At 40.0% G+C, this 21,737-nt stretch overlaps 1 protein-coding gene across 3 annotated transcripts; it reads right to left on the reverse strand.

Annotated features, from left to right (window-relative positions):
• Positions 1 to 596: 596 nt before the first annotated feature.
• On the reverse strand, positions 597 to 21,698 carry LOC134354953 (selenoprotein Pb-like). 3 transcript variants are annotated; one of them, XM_063064485.1, is made up of 6 exons: positions 12,371 to 12,444; positions 11,668 to 11,797; positions 6,462 to 6,683; positions 5,426 to 5,638; positions 4,021 to 4,153; positions 597 to 3,823 (listed from the first exon to the last, which is right to left on the reverse strand). In XM_063064485.1, the coding sequence occupies exons 3-6, from the start codon at positions 6,662 to 6,664 to the stop codon at positions 3,791 to 3,793; spliced, it is 582 nt and encodes a 193-aa protein (XP_062920555.1). In that variant the 5' UTR covers positions 6,665 to 6,683; positions 11,668 to 11,797; positions 12,371 to 12,444; the 3' UTR covers positions 597 to 3,790. The 3 variants fall into 3 exon arrangements, with proteins under 3 accessions (XP_062920555.1, XP_062920556.1, XP_062920554.1); XM_063064486.1 differs by lacking the exons at positions 11,668 to 11,797; positions 12,371 to 12,444 and adding an exon at positions 21,624 to 21,698; XM_063064484.1 differs by lacking the exon at positions 11,668 to 11,797 and having other exon boundaries at positions 12,371 to 12,502.
• Positions 21,699 to 21,737: the final 39 nt, after the last annotated feature.

Here is a 21,737-nt window from a genome sequence, read left to right on the forward strand (position 1 = left end):
TGGGTGTATGGCTGCAGTATACTTTGATATAGGAATTGAATATCCCATTCTGGTTATTGCTGGAAAGGCAAGCCTGCTAGTGAGCCATTGTCCTCTCTTCATAATTCATTACATTTCCAAACCCTCAATTCAAACGTGCCGTTACAAATAATTTGATCCTGAGAACTTCTACTACACCAATTAATTACCTTTAGATTCCTAATGTGTATGTAACAGGAGTCTGTGCTCAGAATCCCAAGTTCCCAATAGCAAAAAAGATTGGAGTCACTTCAGTTGGTAGAGACTTTGCAACACCACACCCCTGTAAGCTAGTTCAAATAGGGAATTCAGTGCTACTCATCTGTGGAGGTTAAGACACATTTATATATTTTCCATGAACCAATTGTATCTTGTGATTTGAGGATTTAGTTATTGGAAATGTAGGCTAAAATTCCAAAGTTCTACTTCCATTATTATATTCAATGGATCCTTTGGGGGCGAATCAGATCTATTTTGAGAATAGAAGGGGAGCAAGGTGATGGGATCTGGGTGAGAGATATTGTGATAATGGCTGTAGTCTTAAAAGCAATGCATTAAAAAATGTACAACCATTGCGATATCCAGTAAACTTTTATTCACTTATTTGTGCATATTAGAAGAAAACTGGAAATTCAAATTATATTTAACATGATAACCAAAGTTTGTTACAATTACAAAGAACAGTTGATAATATTTTTAAGATAAACATCATAATCAAAAGGCAAAAAAATGCAGATGTTGGAAATCTGAAACTAAAATTGGTGACACCAACAAATCAGTAAATATGCTAGTATCACACATACCCGGACCACATTATGCAGATTGATAACAAAATCCCAGCCGAAGTCAAAGAATTGAAGGATTGCTAACAACAGAATCCTACTTAAACACTAAGTCACTTACATCAGTAATCTGAGTAAGGGGAAAATAATTTTAGCAAAGCACTAACATTGTAAATTTGGTATCAGACACTACTAAATTATTGATCTTGTGTAAGTCACAAGAATGCTCTGGCTTTCCTGAAATTATTTTGACTCAGGAAGAAGTTATTCAGCACACCCAAGTATATTTCCCTTTTTTAAAAAAAGTACTTTAATCGTATTCTTTCCCCCATTGCTTTGCAAGTTATTTTTCCCCTCAAGCACATGGGAAACTCCCTTTTAAAATGCTTGATTGAGTTTGTTTCCACCGCCCATAAAGTCCCAGATCTTCAACTAAGCTGAGAGATACAGGAATGTAACGAAATATGCAAATCATCTCCTAGCTGCCAAGATTTCAGGCACAGCAGAAAAAGGCGTAAATGTACCAGAGGAGGGAACTAAACCAAATAAAAAGGTTGACAATGAAAAAGTAAAGTGTTTGAGATTAGTAAATTAGAAACAACCGCTTTCTAAATGCATTTGTAACTTATCTAAATAGCAAGAACACATCTATTCCACTTAACAAAAATGACTAAAAGCTAATTAAGTTTTATTTACAAACATGCCATGAAAAGCCAGATGAATTGTTAAAATAAGTTGTGAGCTGAAGGAAGTGAACTGCCCGTGCCCCTCTTAGAACCGCAGTGATCTGATTTGGCTGTATTGAAGATTCACAAATCCATAAAAAAATAACAGCATAGTCTCACCAAACCTGAATTCAAAGCCTTTGGAAATGTTAATGCTCAAATTGTAGCTGGAATGAAATTAATTCAGCAACTTTTGAAGTGCAGATAAACCAAACTATTTCCATATCAGAACACAGTGTGATAATGATAAAACCAGAGTACCTTGCCTTGAAAGGAAAATAGCCAAGCTCACAGATACAGGAGTGAGAAGCAATCATTTCTCAGACCAGCAGCAAATGAACAAGATCAAGAAAAAGATGCTACAATCATAGTGGGAAGGGGTGACAATCAAATTATCAGGCGTGTTTGTTGGAAATAAGGGGGATTCAGTCCAAATTCAACAAGCTTATAATGAAACAATGACTGATCACCCATACATATAGAAATAGATTCCTTCCTCTGATCACGAGTTATCTTCAAAATCATGTACAGTTATGAACTTTACATACACATAATATTCAAAGTTAGAAGGCAGATTGCAGGGGATCTGCTGTGAAGCATGATCACCTGTACAACTTGGATCAGGCTTCTCCGAGTGATCTCCAGAATAAGCTGCATTCAGTGTCAGACAGAGAAATTAATGTCAATTAAAATTGTGGTTATGGTTAAAAGTGAAATTATCACAAGGTTATTATAGAGGAAAAGTCAGTGTGTGGTACTTCATTTATATCATATAATCTTGTTCGAACCACAATGTACCGTAAAAGGGGTGTGGGACATGGAGGATTTTAGAGGGACATTTACTCTTCTGAAACACAAAGCTCACATAGAGCTAAAGTAGGCAGTCAGGAAGCTAACATAATGCTGGCTTTTATTGCAAAGCAATGCACATACAAATCTTACCAAAATTTAAAGGGCGCCATGTACTCCCCTTATTTGAAGAAATATATATATATGGAGTCAATTCAGGAATGTATGCAGGGATTGCGTTGGGAGGAAAAGTTGACAATCATTGAAGTTTAACAAAATGAGAGATGATCTTATTGAAACATACAACATTCTTAGCACAATATAGGGTAAATGCTGGTAGAATGTTGCCCTCACTGGTTAGTCTAGCAGAGGGCAAAAATCGCAGAATTAAGGGCTAACTACAAAATTGGTGAGCAAGAATTTTTCTCAAAGGGCTGAATCCCTATTGGATTGTTTGCCCAAGAAAGTTATGGAGGCTGAATCCTTGATTATGTTCAAAGCTGCGATGGAACGGATAGTTTTTTTCTTCCCCCCTCCCCCCCCCCAAAGTTAGTAAGGCAATCGAAGTTTATGGGCGGGAAGATGGACCTAGACACTTGAATCATCCGTTATCTTATTGAATGGCTGAGCAAACACAAGGAACCAAGTGACCTACTTTCTTTAATTTCATATGGTCTTATGTTCTAAGTGATGCTAGCAGTCTGTACAAGTCAGTTAAAAACTTTTCCTTTAAGCTTTTTGTGCAGTGGTCAGTCTGTAGTTACTAGTAACTAGTTTGAACCAAAGACTTCATTAAGCACAATAAAACTAGAGGAATAACTCACACTGAATAGTACACGTAAAGCCAACATCAAAATATTGATACATACTTTATCTTGCAGCATTTCTGCCAAGGCAATGCAAATTCTCCTGCAATACTCCCCCCCCCACCACTCCCATAATGAATATTCATAGTTATGTCTGTGGATAACAAGAAATGGGACATCCCTGTGTTCCTCTTTCTTTACAAATTACTTTATACTGGCTTAAAAGGTTAGAATCTGATTTATTCTTAGCCCCTGTTCATTCCACATAGCACTGATTCATACCACATACATGGGATGCATGACAAAAGGCAGTATTCAGCTGAGATCACACTGGTTTTCCTATATTCAGAGGGCTATCTGGTTTGAGGCACACCTTGAAAAAAGTTGTTCAAAAGACCAGTCAACAGAGCTTAACCAAATTAGACTGCAGTCGTCGGAGATTCCCAAATATAAATTAAATTGCTTCGAGATAGTTAATATCAAACTAGGTTTCTGAAACAAAACTTAGTACCCCGTTAGGGTCAACATTGGCATCTAAGCAGTTAAGGCCACTGAAATGAAGTTGAGTATTTTCATAATAGGCTCCTGTTAAGATTTAGTTGGTCACATATGGCACTCATGCAGGCGATTTTCAAAAGCCTCAGTTTCAAACCCGTGATGTTAGATCGAATTAATTTGGTTCTGTAGAGGGTGATGAGACCGTCTGCAAGAAAAGAATATCATCAGTTTCCTGTTGACGAGGGAAAATCATTCTACTTTAGCTGCTTTATTTGCTTTTAGCTACTTCTATGACAATTATCTAGTCAGAGATGCCACAAGCACCATTTTGGAACTACTGTGATCCATCTACCACCCACCAATGTGTTCTCTCAGAGACCAATGATTAATGCTAACAATTACCTCCAGTGTGTTGTTATTGAATCTGCAGAACCCACAGATATCCCTGTTGTATGTGGCTCGAATTGCTGCTTCAACATAGGGGAAATATGAATGGCTACGTGGTGACGTGACATGAAAGGTCAATTTACCACATCTAGGAAAAGAAGAGAAAATTTCAAATGTAAGGAGTCTCATTTCCATATTCAAACGACTATCATTTGTCAGACAAACTTGAATTCTCAACAACTACTGAATTCATAAAACAATAGCCAGTACCATCATAATTTTGAGCCACATGGAGAAAGGAAAAATTGCTCCCAACCCACCTAGTCTGGTAATCTCATCTGTCTCAAATGTCCCAGGAACACAGGGGGAGCAAAAATGTAATATAGTAGGTCCTGGTGAATTGGAACTTAGTGGGACCAGTACATTTATCTCAATTAAGCAGCTGCCCCAATTAGCCGAAGTTTCATGGAAGTAATTAAAAAGATATTAAAAAAATATACTGAGTAACAAATTATGTATTTAAATGAAATACGGAACAAATTAGAACACTACCAATACTTCAAAACTGTGTCTTAGTTCCTCATACTTATTGACAGATGATGTCATCGGTGTCACGTTCCTTTGAATGTAAATGAACAGAATCAGTGGAAGCACCTAGTGCAGATAATGAACTGCCTTCAGGAAGTGCTGTTGACCATTGCATCCTCCAAATCTTTACTTTCATTGTAATATTCAAGATGATCATTGATACCTTCAGATTTTTCATAGATTCTAACTTGTGTACTGAAATTGTTTCATTCACTCTCGGCCAATTCCGGCATCACCAAGCCTGAATGCCTGAAATTGTCAGTGACAAAATTCACTGCGTTTTCAACACAAGTACAGGCAATTGATGCTATTTAAAAACTGTTCACTCGAAGCATGCAGTAGTGTCCTACTGGCCACACAAGTGCACGTGACTGACGCTAGTTAGAAACTTTTCAGCAACAGTCTCCTGCCCCAATTGAGAGGCACAGTGTCCCAAATAAACAAAGTGAATCCTGGCTATCTTCTCAATTAGCTTTTGTTCTTTAAGAATTATGCCTAATAAGTGACTACCCCAAATAACCAATGGTCCAATTAACTGGAATCCACTGTGAGGATGAGTACTGATGCCTGATTCATGCACATCAACAAGGAGCAGATTATAATGGCAAACAAACTCCGCATAGCTACAAGGCAAAGTATCAAAGTGCCAGAGCCCAATAACTAATGCAAAAAGTTCCTCCCATTTACCATCTTAAAATAAATATATGACACCATCTTAAGAATTACTATACGGAAATACTTAAAGTGGAAAAATAATCTGCTTATTAACAACATATTCATTATCGTAACAAACAATGAGCTCTAAGTAAAATTAATACCCTGAAACACCAACCTATCATAGACAAAGACATCATCCTTGACACCCCCCAAGATACGCCAAACATCAGGTTGAAATAGTTGTTGCTGGTAAACAGGGATATCTTTGGGAGCGCTGGATCTGAGTTTCCAATACAGGATCCTGGATTCAGATGCTTTATCGTTCACAATCATGTAATGTATGCCCGTTAGGCCCTGATGGACAAGCTTGTCACGCAATTTGCCTAATCTATCAAAGTGAAAAAAAGTACAAGCTGTCAATAACATGACTTTACAAATGTAGCATTAAGATGAAAATACGTGCAAGACGTTTCTGATTGGGCTTTTCTTTTTAAAATTGTACACAATTTGAGATCTCATGGTGCCACAGAATGATTGAAATGATTGATGTATCATTTATTGAGTCCATCAACTTCCAAATCATTTTGTTTTTATGGGAAAGTTAAGTGATGCTATGATTTTATTACTTACTTTTCAAATCTGAAATATTAGAAGGCAAAAGAGAACAGGATTGCTCTTGGGACATAAACCATTTAAAAAAGGACAGAACTTAACCAGTTGCCAAACATAACCAAAGTACAAATTTGGCAATAGGTCCAAATTTCATTTTAATATACAATTTTTCAATGCATTATAAACAAATAATAAGGACAAAAATATCCAACATCAGAAGTCTTAACTGAGAAGGCTAACTAGAGGGAAAATATTGATTACGATACACCCTGCCCAAATAGTTAACATTATAAAAGTGATCAATTCATTTGAAATCTGTACTCAAGACTCAGTCCATGTATAGAGTTACTGATACCACGACTGCTAGGGTTGTCTCTGACAAAACAAGGGCCATCGTCTACAGAATGGATGAGAGTGAAGTGAAAAACAAGAGCACTTCATTCCTCGACACTCTTGAGCTCTGCCTAACTGCTAATGGGAATGAGGGAGAATGGGACTGCAGCAAGTCTCCATACTATGATGTTGAATTGCAACGTTTGTGTAGTACTATGGACAACATTATTCTGTGGGGTAATGTATAGATAAATTGCCACACTTACACGGCAGCCTGCTTTAGACAGAACCATCAGCTTGCTTTGAGAAGGGCCACCACGGTAATTTGTCCAGACTGTTCCTCCATTGGTATTTGACGGCCAATCTGCCAGTGAGGAGCCACCCGACAGATTCTGATGTCATTCTGCGCTGCCGCCAGGGAGATTATTAACCCAAAAAGAATGGCAATTGAAGTTCTCTCCAGCCCCATCAGTATCCTTCGTAGGTTCCTAAAATGTGAATTGAGGAAATAATAACTTTTTCTAAAATTGGAAGTTAAAATGCAGTAGCAAATGTAGAAGGCTCCAATTATCATGTTTATCAGTTTTACTCTGTAAAAAAATTATATTAAAGCCACAATGTAAATGACCTGCTGAGGAGCTGAGGGCTGAGTTTACATTGTTAAGAGTTCTTCTCTTACATGCAAAAAAAATACGAGTCGTTTGTGTGCTGAGCCAGAATTTTTTTGTTGTTTAATCAAAAAAAATGTAGTGTCTGAGACGATCTCCCACAGTTAAACTGCACCAACACTAATTTTGTTGATAATCCTGCTCTAAGTTCGAAATTAAATCATTATCAATGTATACTACCTTGAATTTCATAATATTACAGGTGTTTACATGAAAAAAATAGCAAAACTATACATAAATGAAGTCTGACAGACAACCAATGTGCAAAAGACTAACTGCAAGTTGTAAAAAGTCCTTGAAAGTGAGGAGGTACAGAATCCTGAAGGCACATACTCAGCGATTCAGGAACAGCTTCTTCCCCTCTGCCATCTGATTCCTAAATGGACATTGAACCTTTGGACACTACCTCACTTGTTTAATATACAGTATTTCTGTTTTTGCATGATTTTTAAAATCTGTTCAATATACATATAATCTAATTGATTTACTTAAATTTATTATTTTTTTCTTCTATATTATGTATTGCATTGAACTGCTGCTGCCAAGTTAACAAATTTCTCAACACATGCCGATGATAATAAACCTGATTCTGATTTCTTGTGGCAGCACTCCATATAAATGTACTTGATGATTGAGAGGACTCTGCCTGTGATGGACTGGGCTGTATCCAGCACTTTCTGTAGCTTTTTCTATTGCTGGCCATTGGTGTTTCCATTCCAGCTATGATACAACTTGTACTGGTAGACAGATAAACGACTGTGTAGCCTCAGCTGTAGCAAGGACTAGGCCTCAAGCCTCGGCTTGCCCATTGCTGCAGACCAGGTGAGAGCTAGTCTTGCGTCCTTGCTTGGCTCGGGCCTGGCCTCTCCAAACAGTGCTGCCCTCCTGTGTTTGAGCAGTGGAATGATGGGCTGGATTGCATGTGTCTGCACACTGCCAGGAGACTGCACTGTCGATTGCTCGATATAGTCCAAGACCCTGAATGACAACATGCATGAATTCTTCCTCCCCTCGAGTGAATATGCTTCTTTGCTCACTATTTGAATTATGTTATTCGCTACTTTGAATGTCACTTTAAACGCAAACAACAGGAATTCTCGGCCTGAAACGTCGACTGCGCCTCTTCCTATAGATGCTGTCTGGCCTGCTGCGTTCACCAGCAACTTTGATGTGTGTTGCTTGAATGTCACTTGCTATTTTGAATCCTTTGCACCAGAGGAACGCTGTCTCTTTCATCTGTATCCTTGTATAGTTTGAATGATAATTAAATTGATTTGATTTGAAAATCGCTCCAAGTAACCTAGGTATGGTATTTTAAACTATTGCCTTGGTATGTATTCTGCAAAGCTTCTAAAACCTAGCACACATGGAGTAAATTAAGGGATTTACAATAGAGGTGTTTTTTTTAATCTGTGGATTATCACAGAATAGCCTGGAACTTCATGAATACAAAACCCCTGCTTTATGTTATGAAAGGCATTTAAGAAGAACTAAATTTGGAACACTATGAATTAGTTATGGCTGTTCTCATTTGTAATGAATAAAGGTTATCATTATCTCTAGGCAGTGTGTGTAAAAAAAACAAAGAAAGCAACTGTTGGATGCAAAACCTATGAATCACCATGATGTGCTGACACTAACCAAACAAGGCAAACAGCCAGTATGACCCCATGGTCGTTAAATGTTGATTGAGAAAACAAAGGGTAACTTGCAGGTTGAGTCTGTGTAAGGATGGCAATCACAGTGTTCACATTCATTTTAAAAGGACTAGAATATGAAAAGCAAGGATATAATGCCGAGGATTTACAAAACATTGGTCAGGCTGCACTTGGAGTACTGTACTATGAGCAATTTTGGGCCCCTTATGTAAGAAAGGATGTGTTAGCTTTGGAGAGGATCCAGAAGAGGTTCAGGAAAATGATCCCTGGAATGAAAGGGTTAACAGATGAAGAGTGTTTAAAGGCTCTGGACCTGCTATTTCAGTTTGGAATGAGGGAGGATTCTAAACTGAACTCTAAACTAGACCAATGAAAGGCCTAGATAGTGTGGACATGGAGAGGGTGTTTCCTATAGTGGCAGAATCTAGGACCTGAAGACAGTCTCAGAATAGAAGAAATGAGAAGGAATTTCTTTAGCCAGAAGTTGATGGATCTGTGTAATTCATTGACAAGTTGTCAGTTATATTTAAAGTGGATGTTGACAGATCCTTGATTGGTAAGGGTGTCAAAGGTTACGAGGAGAAGGCAGGAGAATGGGGTTGAGGGGGATAATAAATCAGCTATGATTTAATGGTGGCGCAGTCTGTGACCAAATAGCTTAATTCTGTTCTTACGTCTTATGGTCTAAAATTACAAACTCTAGAAGTTGGATCGAAAATTGGCTCAAAAAAAAAATAGGTGGGTGGCTCAGCTCGTTGGACTGGAAGGTTCCGTCCTGTATCCTTAAATTAATAAATAAAACTATTTTGTGCATGAAAGCCTTCTAACACCGTAAGTCCAATCCAAAACAAAGTCATGAAATACCAACATGGAGCAGCAGAGTATCTGGCATGGATCTCGAGATAGCAGATTTGCTTATGTGGAAAAAAACTGAGGAGGCCATGCCTGTATTCTGTAGAGTTTAGGTGAGGAGAGGTGTCTCATTAGCGGGGCAGCAGTATGATTGCACTGTTTATTCCAGGGACCAGCTGATTGTGCTAATGCCGGCCGGTTTAACAGACAGAGCGGCAGACGCCCCTGCTGAAATCTGGAGGAAAATACACAGAGGATGCAGAAAGGGATCACAAAGTCGAGGCAAGAGGACCGGGTCGAGACAACAGAGACTTACGGAGAAGAGGAGTTTGGTGGGTAATAAAACGGACAAGTTGACGGCGCTAGCCAGGAGTCAGAGAACATTTCGGGAGTGCAGTGTTATGTGTTTTACTGAAACGTGGCTGCACGAGGACATACCCGATCAAAACTTTTCCATAAAGGGCTTCTAGACCGTTCGGGCTGACCGCAAGTGCACTGAGAGCAGTAAGCATAAAGAAGTTGGGGGCTTGCTGTTCTAATTAACAACAAATGGTGCAATCCTGGTCATATTACAATTGAGGAACGTGTTTGTAGACCGGATATTGAACTTTTTGCTGTTGGACTCTGGCAATATTCCACCGAGATACTACACTGGGCGTCATGGGAGGTTGTTCCTGCCTGTGGCCATCGAACTTTGCAGCTCCTCCTGTGGAGGGTCAGACACTCTGAGCCAATAGACTGGTCCTGGACTTATTTCCATCTGGCATAGTTTGCATATTGTTGTTTGATTGTTTGTGGTTTTTGTATTGTTATATTTATGCTCTATTCTTGGTTGGTGCAGCTGTAACGAAACTCAATTTCCTTCGGGATCAATAAAGCATATCTACCTATGTAATGGAAACTTTAAAAAATGCACAATAATCAACAGACTGGATGTTCTCCAAGCTGAGTAGTCTAGAATCAAGTATCGGAGTCTCAGAGCAAGTGATGTGTCATTTCAGACCTGATAGAGGTGTACAAGACGAGGAGATGATTGTGTGGATAGTCAGAGGCTTTTTTTCCCCCCCAGGGCTGCAATGGCTAACACGAGGGGGCATAGTTTTAAGGAACTTGGAAACAGATACTAGAGGGCTGTCAGGGGTGTGTTTTTATCAGAGTGGTGGGTGCATGGAATGCACTGCCAGCAAAGGCAGTAGAGGCAGATACAATAGGGTCTTTTAGGAGACTCTTAGATAGGTACATGGAGCTTACATGGGCTATGAGGTAGGGTAATTCTAGGCAGCGTCTCCAGTAGGTTACATGGTCGGCACAACATTGTGGGCTGAAGGGCCTGTAATGTGCTGTAGATTTTCTATGTTTTTATGAGGAAATATTAATTTACCAATGGTGGTGAATATTTGGAATTCTTCACCACAGAGCTGCAGGGGCTAAGTCACTAGAGTTCATCCAAAACAGAGTGCGATAGACTTTGGAACATTAAAGAATATTGGATATAGGGATAGTGCCGGAAAAACATGACATCGAGGTAAAAGACCAGTCATGATCTTCGTCGATAACAATAGTCAGTCATAGGCGCACCCCATGCATTTTTAACAGCCAAAATATCAAGACTAGTAACGAAAATAAAAATCCCCGCACCAACATATTTTTCTAGCTAAAGCAACATTTCAGGAGTGATGAGGGTTCTAAATGCTTCGGCAAACATTTGCTGAGTGTTTGAGTTAGGAAGTGAATGGGTTGCTGTCAGACCTGATAAAGAAGTGAACTTACATGAATTCCTCCGCTGTGAATTTCTTGGGATATTAAGACAAAATAGTTTTGTTTTTGCTTTGATGCTAAGTAATAGGTATTGCACAGATCAGCTACTCACAAAAATATCAAGCAATTCTTTGAAATCATACGTTTGGAAATGTATTTTTAAACCTACGTAGCCAATTGTCCACGGAAAGCACTAAAACCAGTGTTCTGCTAATGACTAAAGTCTTACTACCCTTTAGATCTGCCCTTCGACAAACACGGACGGAAAGCCTACTGCCTAGAAACAAAGCATGAAAACTCCAGTAAATCCGAACGGACAAAGACGAGGCTGACCGATTTGATCAACGGGGAGGGCGAACGCAGTTTTTTTTTAAATAAAAGAAAGCGATTGCTCACAACATGAAACAATCGAGACAAAAGAAAAATACAGGATGCTGGAAATCCGGAGCAACACACAAAATTCTGGAGGAACTCGGTGGATCAGGCAGCGTCTGCAACAGACTAATGAAAGGTCTCGACTCGAAACACCGACTGACCATTTCCCTCCGTGGAAACTTCATCGTTCTCCGTGTTCCTCGGGCATTTTGTGCGCTGCTTCATCGCCGTTCCCAAACGCACGAGTAGAAGTGGCAGCAGATGCAAGACGGCAAAATTGAAACGCTGTTCCTGTTGGGTAAAGATACTTCACAGAAACGCTTTGCAAAATTTTCTTGTACTTCTGTAAAGAAGTTTAGAGACTTCGAACGGATTCTTTGAAACATTCCATCATACGCATTCTGAACAGGTTTAGCATTACATTGCTTCATAGTTATGCGGTTTCGAGGTGACCACCCCTCCCAAAAAAAAGTCACAGCAGCTTTCTTTCGTAATCAACAATTGCTAATAGCATTGGTCAATCAAAGCCTTTCACCCTGTCGTTGAGATTCGCTCCACTCGATCGCGCAGGGCGCTCGACAAATTCTTCAGCAATCGTTCCCCGTCAAGGACAGGATCAAATCCCTCTGGACGCTAAGGGATTCCAAAAATGTTTTTGATTTAACGCAATATACACGATGCCAATACTTAGCATTAATAAGTAACACCGCTAAATACACGTTTCTGCCTTTAATGGATTAACGTGTCCAGAGTTGGACTTTCTCGATTACTAGGTATTCCTTCGAGCTGTCGATACCACATTCTGCGGATAGAAATTCTAATCCGATTCGTTATCAATACTTTCCCAACTAAATTCAAACATACCTTGTCCACATCCAATGCAACACGAAGGCCACCTAACAACGCCTTAACCGTGAAAGGCGGCCGTACTAAAATAAACCGATTGCAAATGAAGCTTTACAAAATAGCTTGAGCCCCGCCCACAAGATCCGATTGGTTACGCTCCTGGAACATTTGATCTGTACGTCAACCCAGCAATTCAAAAATTTCTGCATTGTTAAAATTTAAAGCATTTTTTAAAAACTTAAGCGCTAGGACCTTATTTATATATAAGAAAGAAACTCTTACAAACTTTATTTTGTCAATATAGTTTAGGTTCTCCGATGTTGGTAAGATAAAATGTCCAGTTTTTAAAAATGTGTACAGTATAATGTCGGCTTTTTTAAAAGTGTAAAATGATACACAACTTTTAGGAAGTCATAGAAATATAGAAAACCTAGAGCACAATACAGGCCTTTCAGCCCACAAAGCTGTGCCGAACACGTCCTTACCTGAGAAATTACCTAGGGTTACCCATAGCTCTCTATTTTTTTGAGCTCCATATACCTGTCCAGGAGTCTCTTAAAGGACCCTATCGTGCCCGTCTCCATCACCTTCGCCGGCAGCCTATTCCACGCACTCACTACTCTCTGCGTAAAAAACTTACCCCTGATATCTCCTCTGCACCTACTAAGTCACCCACTGAAAATATATTAAACAACCAAAATGATCAGAGGCGGAATCAAAACTTAATTTAAGAACTTCTGAACATGCACCTCAGTGTAATGAAGAGAGGAATACGTGACTTTCCAGGAACACGAATAGAAAGACTCCACAAAGTGTTAATGCATTGACCTGGAAGGAGATGGCGAGGATCGTGACCCAAATTGCATAGGGCTGAGGAACGTAAAAAAAAAGACAACCAAATCTCGGTTTAATTGCGACGTCGAGCTGTTTTGCTGCTTATCGAATATTGCGAATGCAAGGAGTTCGTGTGGAGGATAGTCACGGTTCAGGTTCAAGTCAAATGGTTGTAAAATGCATCACCCTTGGGGAGAGATCTGTTCCCAAGGGCAAGTATGTAACCTCTGTGGAGATGTAAAGTACTGTATTTGTCTTGCACTGATCGTGACTGGTGAGGTGGAGACCACGTGAATCCACTCCTTTTTCTGGGCGGGAGAAGGAAAGAAAGGATGTGTGCGAAATGGAACAGGTGGCATTAGGCGACCCGTCACTATGGTCGTGGGCAAACTGAGTTAGGGGAAAAGGCGGAAACCAGCGGATATCATCAGAACATATACGACATAACGAGAAAAACTGGCTTTACACAGGAAACCGGATGGAAGAATTTGTGTTTAAGACTGCTGCGGTCATCAATGCGCTTGTATGGAAATTAAACACGGACATGCGCTGATAGAGAAACAGAAGTCACTCAAAGGGGGGCGATGGAATCAGATGTGAATCTGAGATGAAGATCGTACAATAGGCAAAAAACAGCAGACAGCAAAGAAGCAATCCTACTCACTATATATCTTTTTAAATGTCTCATTTCCTTATTATCCAACAACCAGGAGAATTCATTCACCTACTGAATGTCCTCTAAAAACAGACCAAAAAGGAGGGGCGGAGAAGGAAAATTTCTGGGGGGAGGCATGAGGGATGTATGACCTGTACTAACATGACAGGTTGCAGCTGAACCCGAGGGAGACCAATATTCTCGCTGGAAGTTTTGGTAGAGCTGTTGGGGGGGGGGGGACCGAACTGAAGGGACTCCAATAGGAGGATGGTAAAAAGAGCAAAGATAGCGTGCAGACTGTCAGGAAGGGCAGGCAGATGGAAGGACAAAATCGCAGCCAGCAGGGTGAATATCAGTGCCTGAGGAATGCAGAATCAAAAAGGGTAGCAAATACAGTACTCAAGGTGTTATATCTCAATGAATAGGGTATAAGAAATAAGGTGGATGATCTTGCTGCATTTTACAGATTCTCAGGAATGATGTTGTGGCCATCACTGAATTGTGGCTGAAGGATGGTTGTAGTTGGAAGCTGAATGTCCAAGGTTATACGTTGTATCACAGCGACCACAGATTACAAGGGGAAATAAAAAAGGCATGTCAACAGAGCAATGTTATGGTAGTATGGGAGATTTTAACATGCAGGTTGATGGGGAAAATCAGGTTGGTAATGGATCTCAAGAAAGTGAGTTCGTTGTACGGCTAAGAGATATCTTTTTAGAGCAGTTTGGCATCGAGCCTACTGGGGGATCAGCTACACTGGATTGGGTGTTATATAATGAACCAGAGACAATTAGGGAGCTTAAGGTAAAAGAAACCTTAGGCACCAGTCATCACAACATAATCATGTTCAACTTAAGATTTGATAGGGAGAAATTAAGGTCTGACGTAGCAGTATTTCAGTGGAGTAAAGGAAATTACAGAGAGAGAAGTTGGCCAAAGTAAATTGGAAGGAGCTGCTGGCAGGGATGACAGCAGCAGAGAAGCAACGGTGTGAGTTTCTGGGAAAATGAGGAAGCTGCAGGATAGATGTATGCCAAAAATAAAGAAATATTCAAGTGGAAAAATAGTACAGCCACGGCTGACAAGGAAAGTCAAAGTTAATTTAAAAGCAAAAGAGAGGGCATACAACAAAGCAAAAATTAGTGGGAAGATGGAGGATTTGGAAATTTTTAAAAACCTACAGAGAGAAATTAAAAGAACCATTAGAAGGAGAAAGATGAAATATGAAAGCAAGTTAGCAAACAATATCAATGTGGATATAAAAGCTTTTTCAAGAATGTGAAAAAAAAAGATGTGAGTGGATATAGGACCACTAGAAAATTAGGTAGGAGAAATAACAACAAGGGGACAAGAAGATGGCAGATGAGCTAAGCGAATATTTTGCATCAATCTTCACTGTGGAAGACACTAGCAGTGTGCCAGGCGTTGAAGGCGGTGAAGGAAGGGAAGTGACTGCAGTTACCACTACAAGGGAGAAGGTGTTGAAAAAGCTGAAAGACCTAAAAGTACATAAATCACCGAGACCAGATGAACTGCACCCTAGGGTTCTGAAAGAGGTAGCGGTAGAGATTGTGGAGGCATTCATAATAATCTTTTAAAAATCAATGGACTCTGACATGGTGCCAGAAGACTGGAAAATTGCAACTGTCACTCCACTCTTTAAGAAAGAAGGAAGGCAGCAGGGAGGAAATTATAGACCAGTTAGACTGACCTCAGTGTTTGGGAAGATGTTGGAGTCAATTGTGAAGGATAAGGTGATGGAGTACTTGATGTCACAGGACAGGGTAGGACAAAGTCAGAATGGTTTCCTTAAGGGAAAATCTTGCCTGACAAACCTGTTGGAATTCTTTGAGGAGATTACAAGTAGGATTGATAAAGGGGTTGCTGTGGATGTTGTATATTTGGACTTCCAGAAGGCCTTTGACAAGGTGTCATGCATGAGGCTGCTTACCAAGTTAAGAGCCCATCGTATTACTGTACAGGAAAGTTACTGGCATGGTTAGAGCTTTGGCTGATTGGTAGGAGGAATAAAAGGATCCTTTTCTGGTTGGCTGCCTGTGACTAGTGGTGTTCTGTAGGGTTCAGTGTTGGGACCGCTTCTTTTTAAGTAACACACATCAAAGTTGCTGGTGAACGCAGCAGGCCAGGCAGCATCTGTAGGAAGAGGTACAGTCGACGTTTCAGGCCGAGACCCTTCGTCAGGACTAACTGAAGGAAGAGTGAGTAAGGGATTTGAAAGTTGGAGGGGGAGGGGGAGATCCAAAATGATAGGAGAAGACAGGAGGGGGAGGGATGGAGCCAAGAGCTGGACAGGTGATAGGCAAAAGGGGATACGAGAGGATCATGGGACAGGAGGTCCGGGAAGAAAGACAAGGGGGGTGACCCAGAGGATGGGCAAGAGGTATATTCAGAGGGACAGAGGGAGAAAAAGGAGAGTGACAGAAAGAATGTGTGCATAAAAATAAGTAACAGATGGGGTACGAGGGGGAGGTGGAGCCTTAGCGGAAGTTAGAGAAGTCGATGTGCATGCCATCAGGTTGGAGGCTACCCAGACGGAATATAAGGTGTTATCTTCCGTTAAGGCCCCACCTCCCCCTCGTACCCCATCTGTTACTTATTTTTATGCACACATTCTTTCTCTCACTCTCCTTTTTCTCCCTCTGTCCCTCTGAATATACCTCTTGCCCATCCTCTGGGTCCCCCCCCCCGTCTTTCTTCCCGGACCTCCTGTCCCATGATCCTCTCGTATCCCCTTTTGCCTATCACCTGTCCAGCTCTTGGCTCTATCCCTCCCCCTCCTGTCTTCTCCTATCATTTTGGATCTCCCCCTCCCCCTCCAACTTTCAAATCCCTTACTCACTCTTCCTTCAGTTAGTCCTGACGAAGGGTCTCGGCCTGAAATGTCGACTGCACCTCTTCCTACAGATACTGCCTGGCCTGCTGCGTTCACCAGCAACTTTGATGTGTGTTGCTTGAATTTCCAGCATCTGCAGAATTCCTGTTGTTTCCGCTTCTTTTTATGCTGTTTATCAATGATTTAGATGATGGAATAGATGGCTTTGTTGCCAAGTTTGTAGATGATATGAAGATTGGTAAAGGGCAGGTAGTGTTGAGGAAAGAAGTAAACTGCATAAGGACTTAGACAGATTAAGAGAATGGGCAAGAAAGTGGCAAGTGAAATACAATGTTGGAAAAATGCATGGTTATGCACTTTGGTAGAAAAAATAAACATGCAGGTTATTTGCTAAACGGTGAGAAAACCCAAAAATCTGAGATGCAAAATGTCTTGGGAGTCCTTGTGCAGAACACCCTAAAGGTTAATTTGCAGGATGAGTAGATGGTGAGGAAGGCAAATGAAATGTTAGCATTCATTTCAAGAGGACTCGAATATAAGAACAGGGATGTGGTGCTGAGGCTTTATAAGGCAATGGTGAGGACTCACCTTGAGTACTGTGAACAGGTTTGGACTCCTCATCTAAGAAAAGATGTGCTGGCATTGGAGAGGGTTCAGAGAAGATTCATAGTTATGATTCTGGGAATGAAAGGGTTATCACTTGAGGAATGTTTGATGGCTCTGCGTCTGTACTTATTGAATTTAGAAGGATGGGGATCTCATTGAAACCTTTCAAATGTTGAAAGGCATAGAGTAGATGTGGAAAGGACGTTTCCCATGGTGGGAGAGTCTAGGACAAGAGGGGGTAGCCTCAGGATAGAGAGGTGTCCATTTAAAACATATGCTGAGAATTTTCTTTAGCCAGAGGGTGGTGAATTTGTGGATTTTTTTTTACCACAGGCAGTTGTGGAGGCCAGGTTGTTGTGTGTATTAAGGCAGAGCTTGATAGGTTGTTGATTGGACATGGCATCAAAGGTTACAGGGAGAGGGCTGGGGAGTGGGGCTGAGGAGGGGAAAAAAGGATCAGCTATGACTTAACGGCAGAGCAGACTTGATGGACCAAATGGCTTAATTCAGCTCCCATGTCTTATGGAGAAAGAGTGATTTTTTTTTCTATATATGAAGACCAAAGGACTGAATGAATGATGGTATAATTGATCGTTTTAATTATATTTATAATAATGTTATAAAAATTATTAGTAATGTTACCTCATATGTCACCAATATACATATTAAGCTACATTACTAATTATTTAAATACATATATAAAATTTCCAGTTTGTAAATAATAATGGTCTGTAAGAGATTTTTGTCTAGAAGGGGATGCAGGACACATAATTGCTAAGAATACCTTTAAGAAACAGAATTGGTGCCATTTTGATTATTGTTGAACCCGACAGATTTGTTAATGACAGTTAAATAATATTTTTCTGATAGCTGTAGCTTTTTGATTTACCTTAGTAAATGACACACTAAAAGAGCCTAGAGTTTCTGTAGTCAAGCATTTGCAGTGTAACCCTCTTGGTGGTAAAAAAAACTATTTTTAAACTAATTATAAAATATTAACCATCGTAATCTTTGGATGGAATGATACAGAAGCCACAAAGTATTATTTACTTGTCAGTTTTTTTTCCCTGCGGCAGTACTCTAAATAAAGATTCTGATAAAACGAAGTATTTCCTGAATGGTATTTGAACAATTCCTGTTCAGATACCATTCAGCAGATTAACAGCATTCATTGGCACATATTAACCGCAATTCATTGGCACATATTAACCGCGATTCATTTTGTGTGCAAACAGATAAAATTTCTTAGCTAATCAGCTACTTTTTTTAATACAAGGGAACTTCTATTAGACCTTTCAACTTTGACTGCAATGTAAGCACATTACTGAGAAGCCCTCAGCAAGAAATCTGAGGAATACCAACCTGAATTACAGATTTGCAGATTGGGTGTTTATGGTTGTTATACAACTGAGCAGAAGAACAGGAGTTAAAACAAAATCCAAACGGTGACCCAGCAAACCCCATTCCTCCACTGTTCGAACAATGATTACTTAGAAAATCAATACCCATCTATTGTAAAGATCATTTGTTTAAATTTATATTTTTTGGTGATTGAATTGTCACAGAACAGCTCGTTTTCTATTTTGCTTAACTGGTGTAAAGGTTAGTAATTCACCTTCTTTAGTGAAGAGCTTACCAGTGTTGTAACTAAGCAGCATTGCTTACAATAATAATGAATCAATATATTTAAAATATTTAAAGCACTTAAAGTATTTCTTATGAATTTAAATTTTATTTATTGCGATACAGTGTGGAACAGGCCCTTCTGGTCCTTTGAACTGTGCCTCGCAGCGATCCCCTGACTTAATCAACACACACAAAATGCCGGAAGAACCGGCAGCCAGGCAGCATCTATGGATAAAGTAAACAGTCGACATTTTGGGCCGAGTCCCTTCATCATCTTAGCCTAATCACAGGACAATTACAGTAACTAATTAACCATCCAACCAGTACATCCTTAAACTGTGGGAGGGAAGCAGAGCACCTGGTGGAAGCCTACACGGTCATGGGAAGAAGGTACAAGCTCCTTACAGGCAGTGGTGGGAATTGAACTTGGGTCACTGGTACAGAAGACTGAATAATTTTTCTCTTTCTTGTTGGTCATTAAATGCATTTGCTAGGATGAGATATTGCAAAGGAGTTATAAGAAGCACAAATCTGTAAAGCTTAAAGGGAAAGATACTCCTGACATTCAAGAATGAAACACCTTAAATGTTAAGGACTCCTTTCTTCTTGAATTCGTACATCATCCATCATTAGATATTCTATTTCCAATGAGTGAGCCAACTCCACTTCCTCTCAGATTCCTACCATCAAAGAAGTCAGCTGTCAGTCAGTTTGCTTCATTGCAGACAACAAGAGCTTATGGACCAAACAACATCTTGTCATTGTATGCAGACTTGTGTTCCAGCCACACTAGTCGTTACTGGAAAATGTAAAAAAAAATGCCCTAGATACTCTACTCTCAAAAAGGACAAAACAAAGCTGGCTAATTATTTACCATCTAGTTAGCTAGATTATTGCCAAGAGCAATGGAAGGTGTCACAGACAGTGCTCTCATGAAAAGGTTGAAAGCACATTGGATCCAATGATCGGAGGCAGAGGACAGCGATGGAAGGTTGCTTTTTTGATTGGGTCTGAAACCAATGCTGCTCTACAGGGATTGGTGATGAGATCTTTGTTGTTTGCCCATAAGACATAGGAGCAGAATTTGGCCATTTGGCCCATAGAGTCTATTCCACCATTCAATCATGGCTGATTTATTATCCCTCTCAACCCCACTTCCTGCCTTCTCCACACAAACTTTGATGCTCTTACTAACCAAGAACCCATCAACCTCTGTTTTAAATATATTCAATGACTTGGCCTCCACAGTCCTCAGTGGCAATGAATTCCACAAATTTACACTCCTCTGGTTAAAATAATTTCTATTCTAAAGCAACATCCTTGTATTCTGAGGTTGTGCTCTCTGGTCCTAGGCTCCCTCAATATTGAAAACATCCTCTCCATGTCCACTCTATCTAGGCAAGGGGTTCCCAACCTTTTTTATGCGATGGAGCTTTACCATAAACCAAGGGATTTGTGGGCCCCAGTTTGGGAACCCCTGACCTAGACCTTTCAATATTCGATAGATTGCAGTGAGACCCCCCTCATTCTTTTAAATTCCGGTATGTACAGGCCAAGAGCCATCAAATACTCCTCATATGTTAACCCTTTTATTCCCTGGAACGAAGCAGTCCAAACACCAACCCCTATGGAACACCACTAGTCACTGGCAACCAAGAAAAGGTCCCCTTTATTACCACTCTATGCCTCCTGCCAGTCAGCCAATCTGCTAGTATCTTTCATGTAGTACATGAGCTCTTACAATGTTTAGCAGCCTCATGTGCATCACCTTGTCCAAGGTCTTCTGAGAATCTAAGTAAACAACATCCACTGACTATCCTTTGTCTATCCTGCCTGTTATTTCCTCAAGGAAATCCAACAGGTTTGCCAGGCAAAATGTCCCTTAAGGATGTCATATTGACTTTTGGCTATTTTATCATATGCCTCCAAGTACCACAAAACTTCATCCTTAATAATGCCAACTGCTGAAGTCAGGCTAACTGGCCAATAATATTCTGGTTTTTTACCTCCCTCCCTTCTTACAGAGTGGAGTGACAGTTGTAGTTTTCCTGTCCTCCAGAACCATTCCAGAATCTGATAATTCTTGAAAGGTCAGTTTCATTGCCATCACTTTATGTACTTCTTTCAGAAACCTGAGGTGTAGTGCATCTGGTCCGGGTGACTTATCTACCTTAAGACCCTTCAGCTTGTAAGCACCTTCTCCTCAGTAATAATGACTGCATTCACTTCTGCCCTCTGATACTCTTTTAAACCCCCCTTTCTAGTCAACATCTTGGTGAATCTCTTCATTATTATGGTTGTTAGGGATGGACTTTAACTTTGGCTTTGCAAACAACTGTCACATCCTGTAAAATGAAAATTAAAGTTATATCAGAGTGATCTAGCGGCTTAATTTTACGACATCTTCTTCAAATATGGGAATCTAAAGTAGAACTTCGGAATGGTGGCTATTTTATTTATTTTTATTATCACATTTACATTCCATGATTTTCTGTTAGTTCTTCAACATTATCTGGTAAATAACCAAGGCATATAAAGCAGTTACTCTAGTAACACTAACAGCATTCAAAATATCTCCCTTCAAAAGGCAACTATAAATATAAAAGCTGAATAGACTCAACTATAGTAGAATGGCCTCCTCTTAAGGTAACAATTCTACAAGCTAACAAAATTGAAGTAAATGTATAAAACGTTACCGAACTCTGTTCCATAACTACTGCGCATCACATCTGTCCAGGAAGATTTCCAGCATTTAGAACCACTCAACTACACGCCAAATACCGTAATTCTGAAATGAAAAGAGAAAATAC

Source organism: Mobula hypostoma, chromosome 12, assembly GCF_963921235.1.
Source record: "Mobula hypostoma chromosome 12, sMobHyp1.1, whole genome shotgun sequence".
NCBI lineage: Eukaryota > Metazoa > Chordata > Chondrichthyes > Myliobatiformes > Myliobatidae > Mobula > Mobula hypostoma.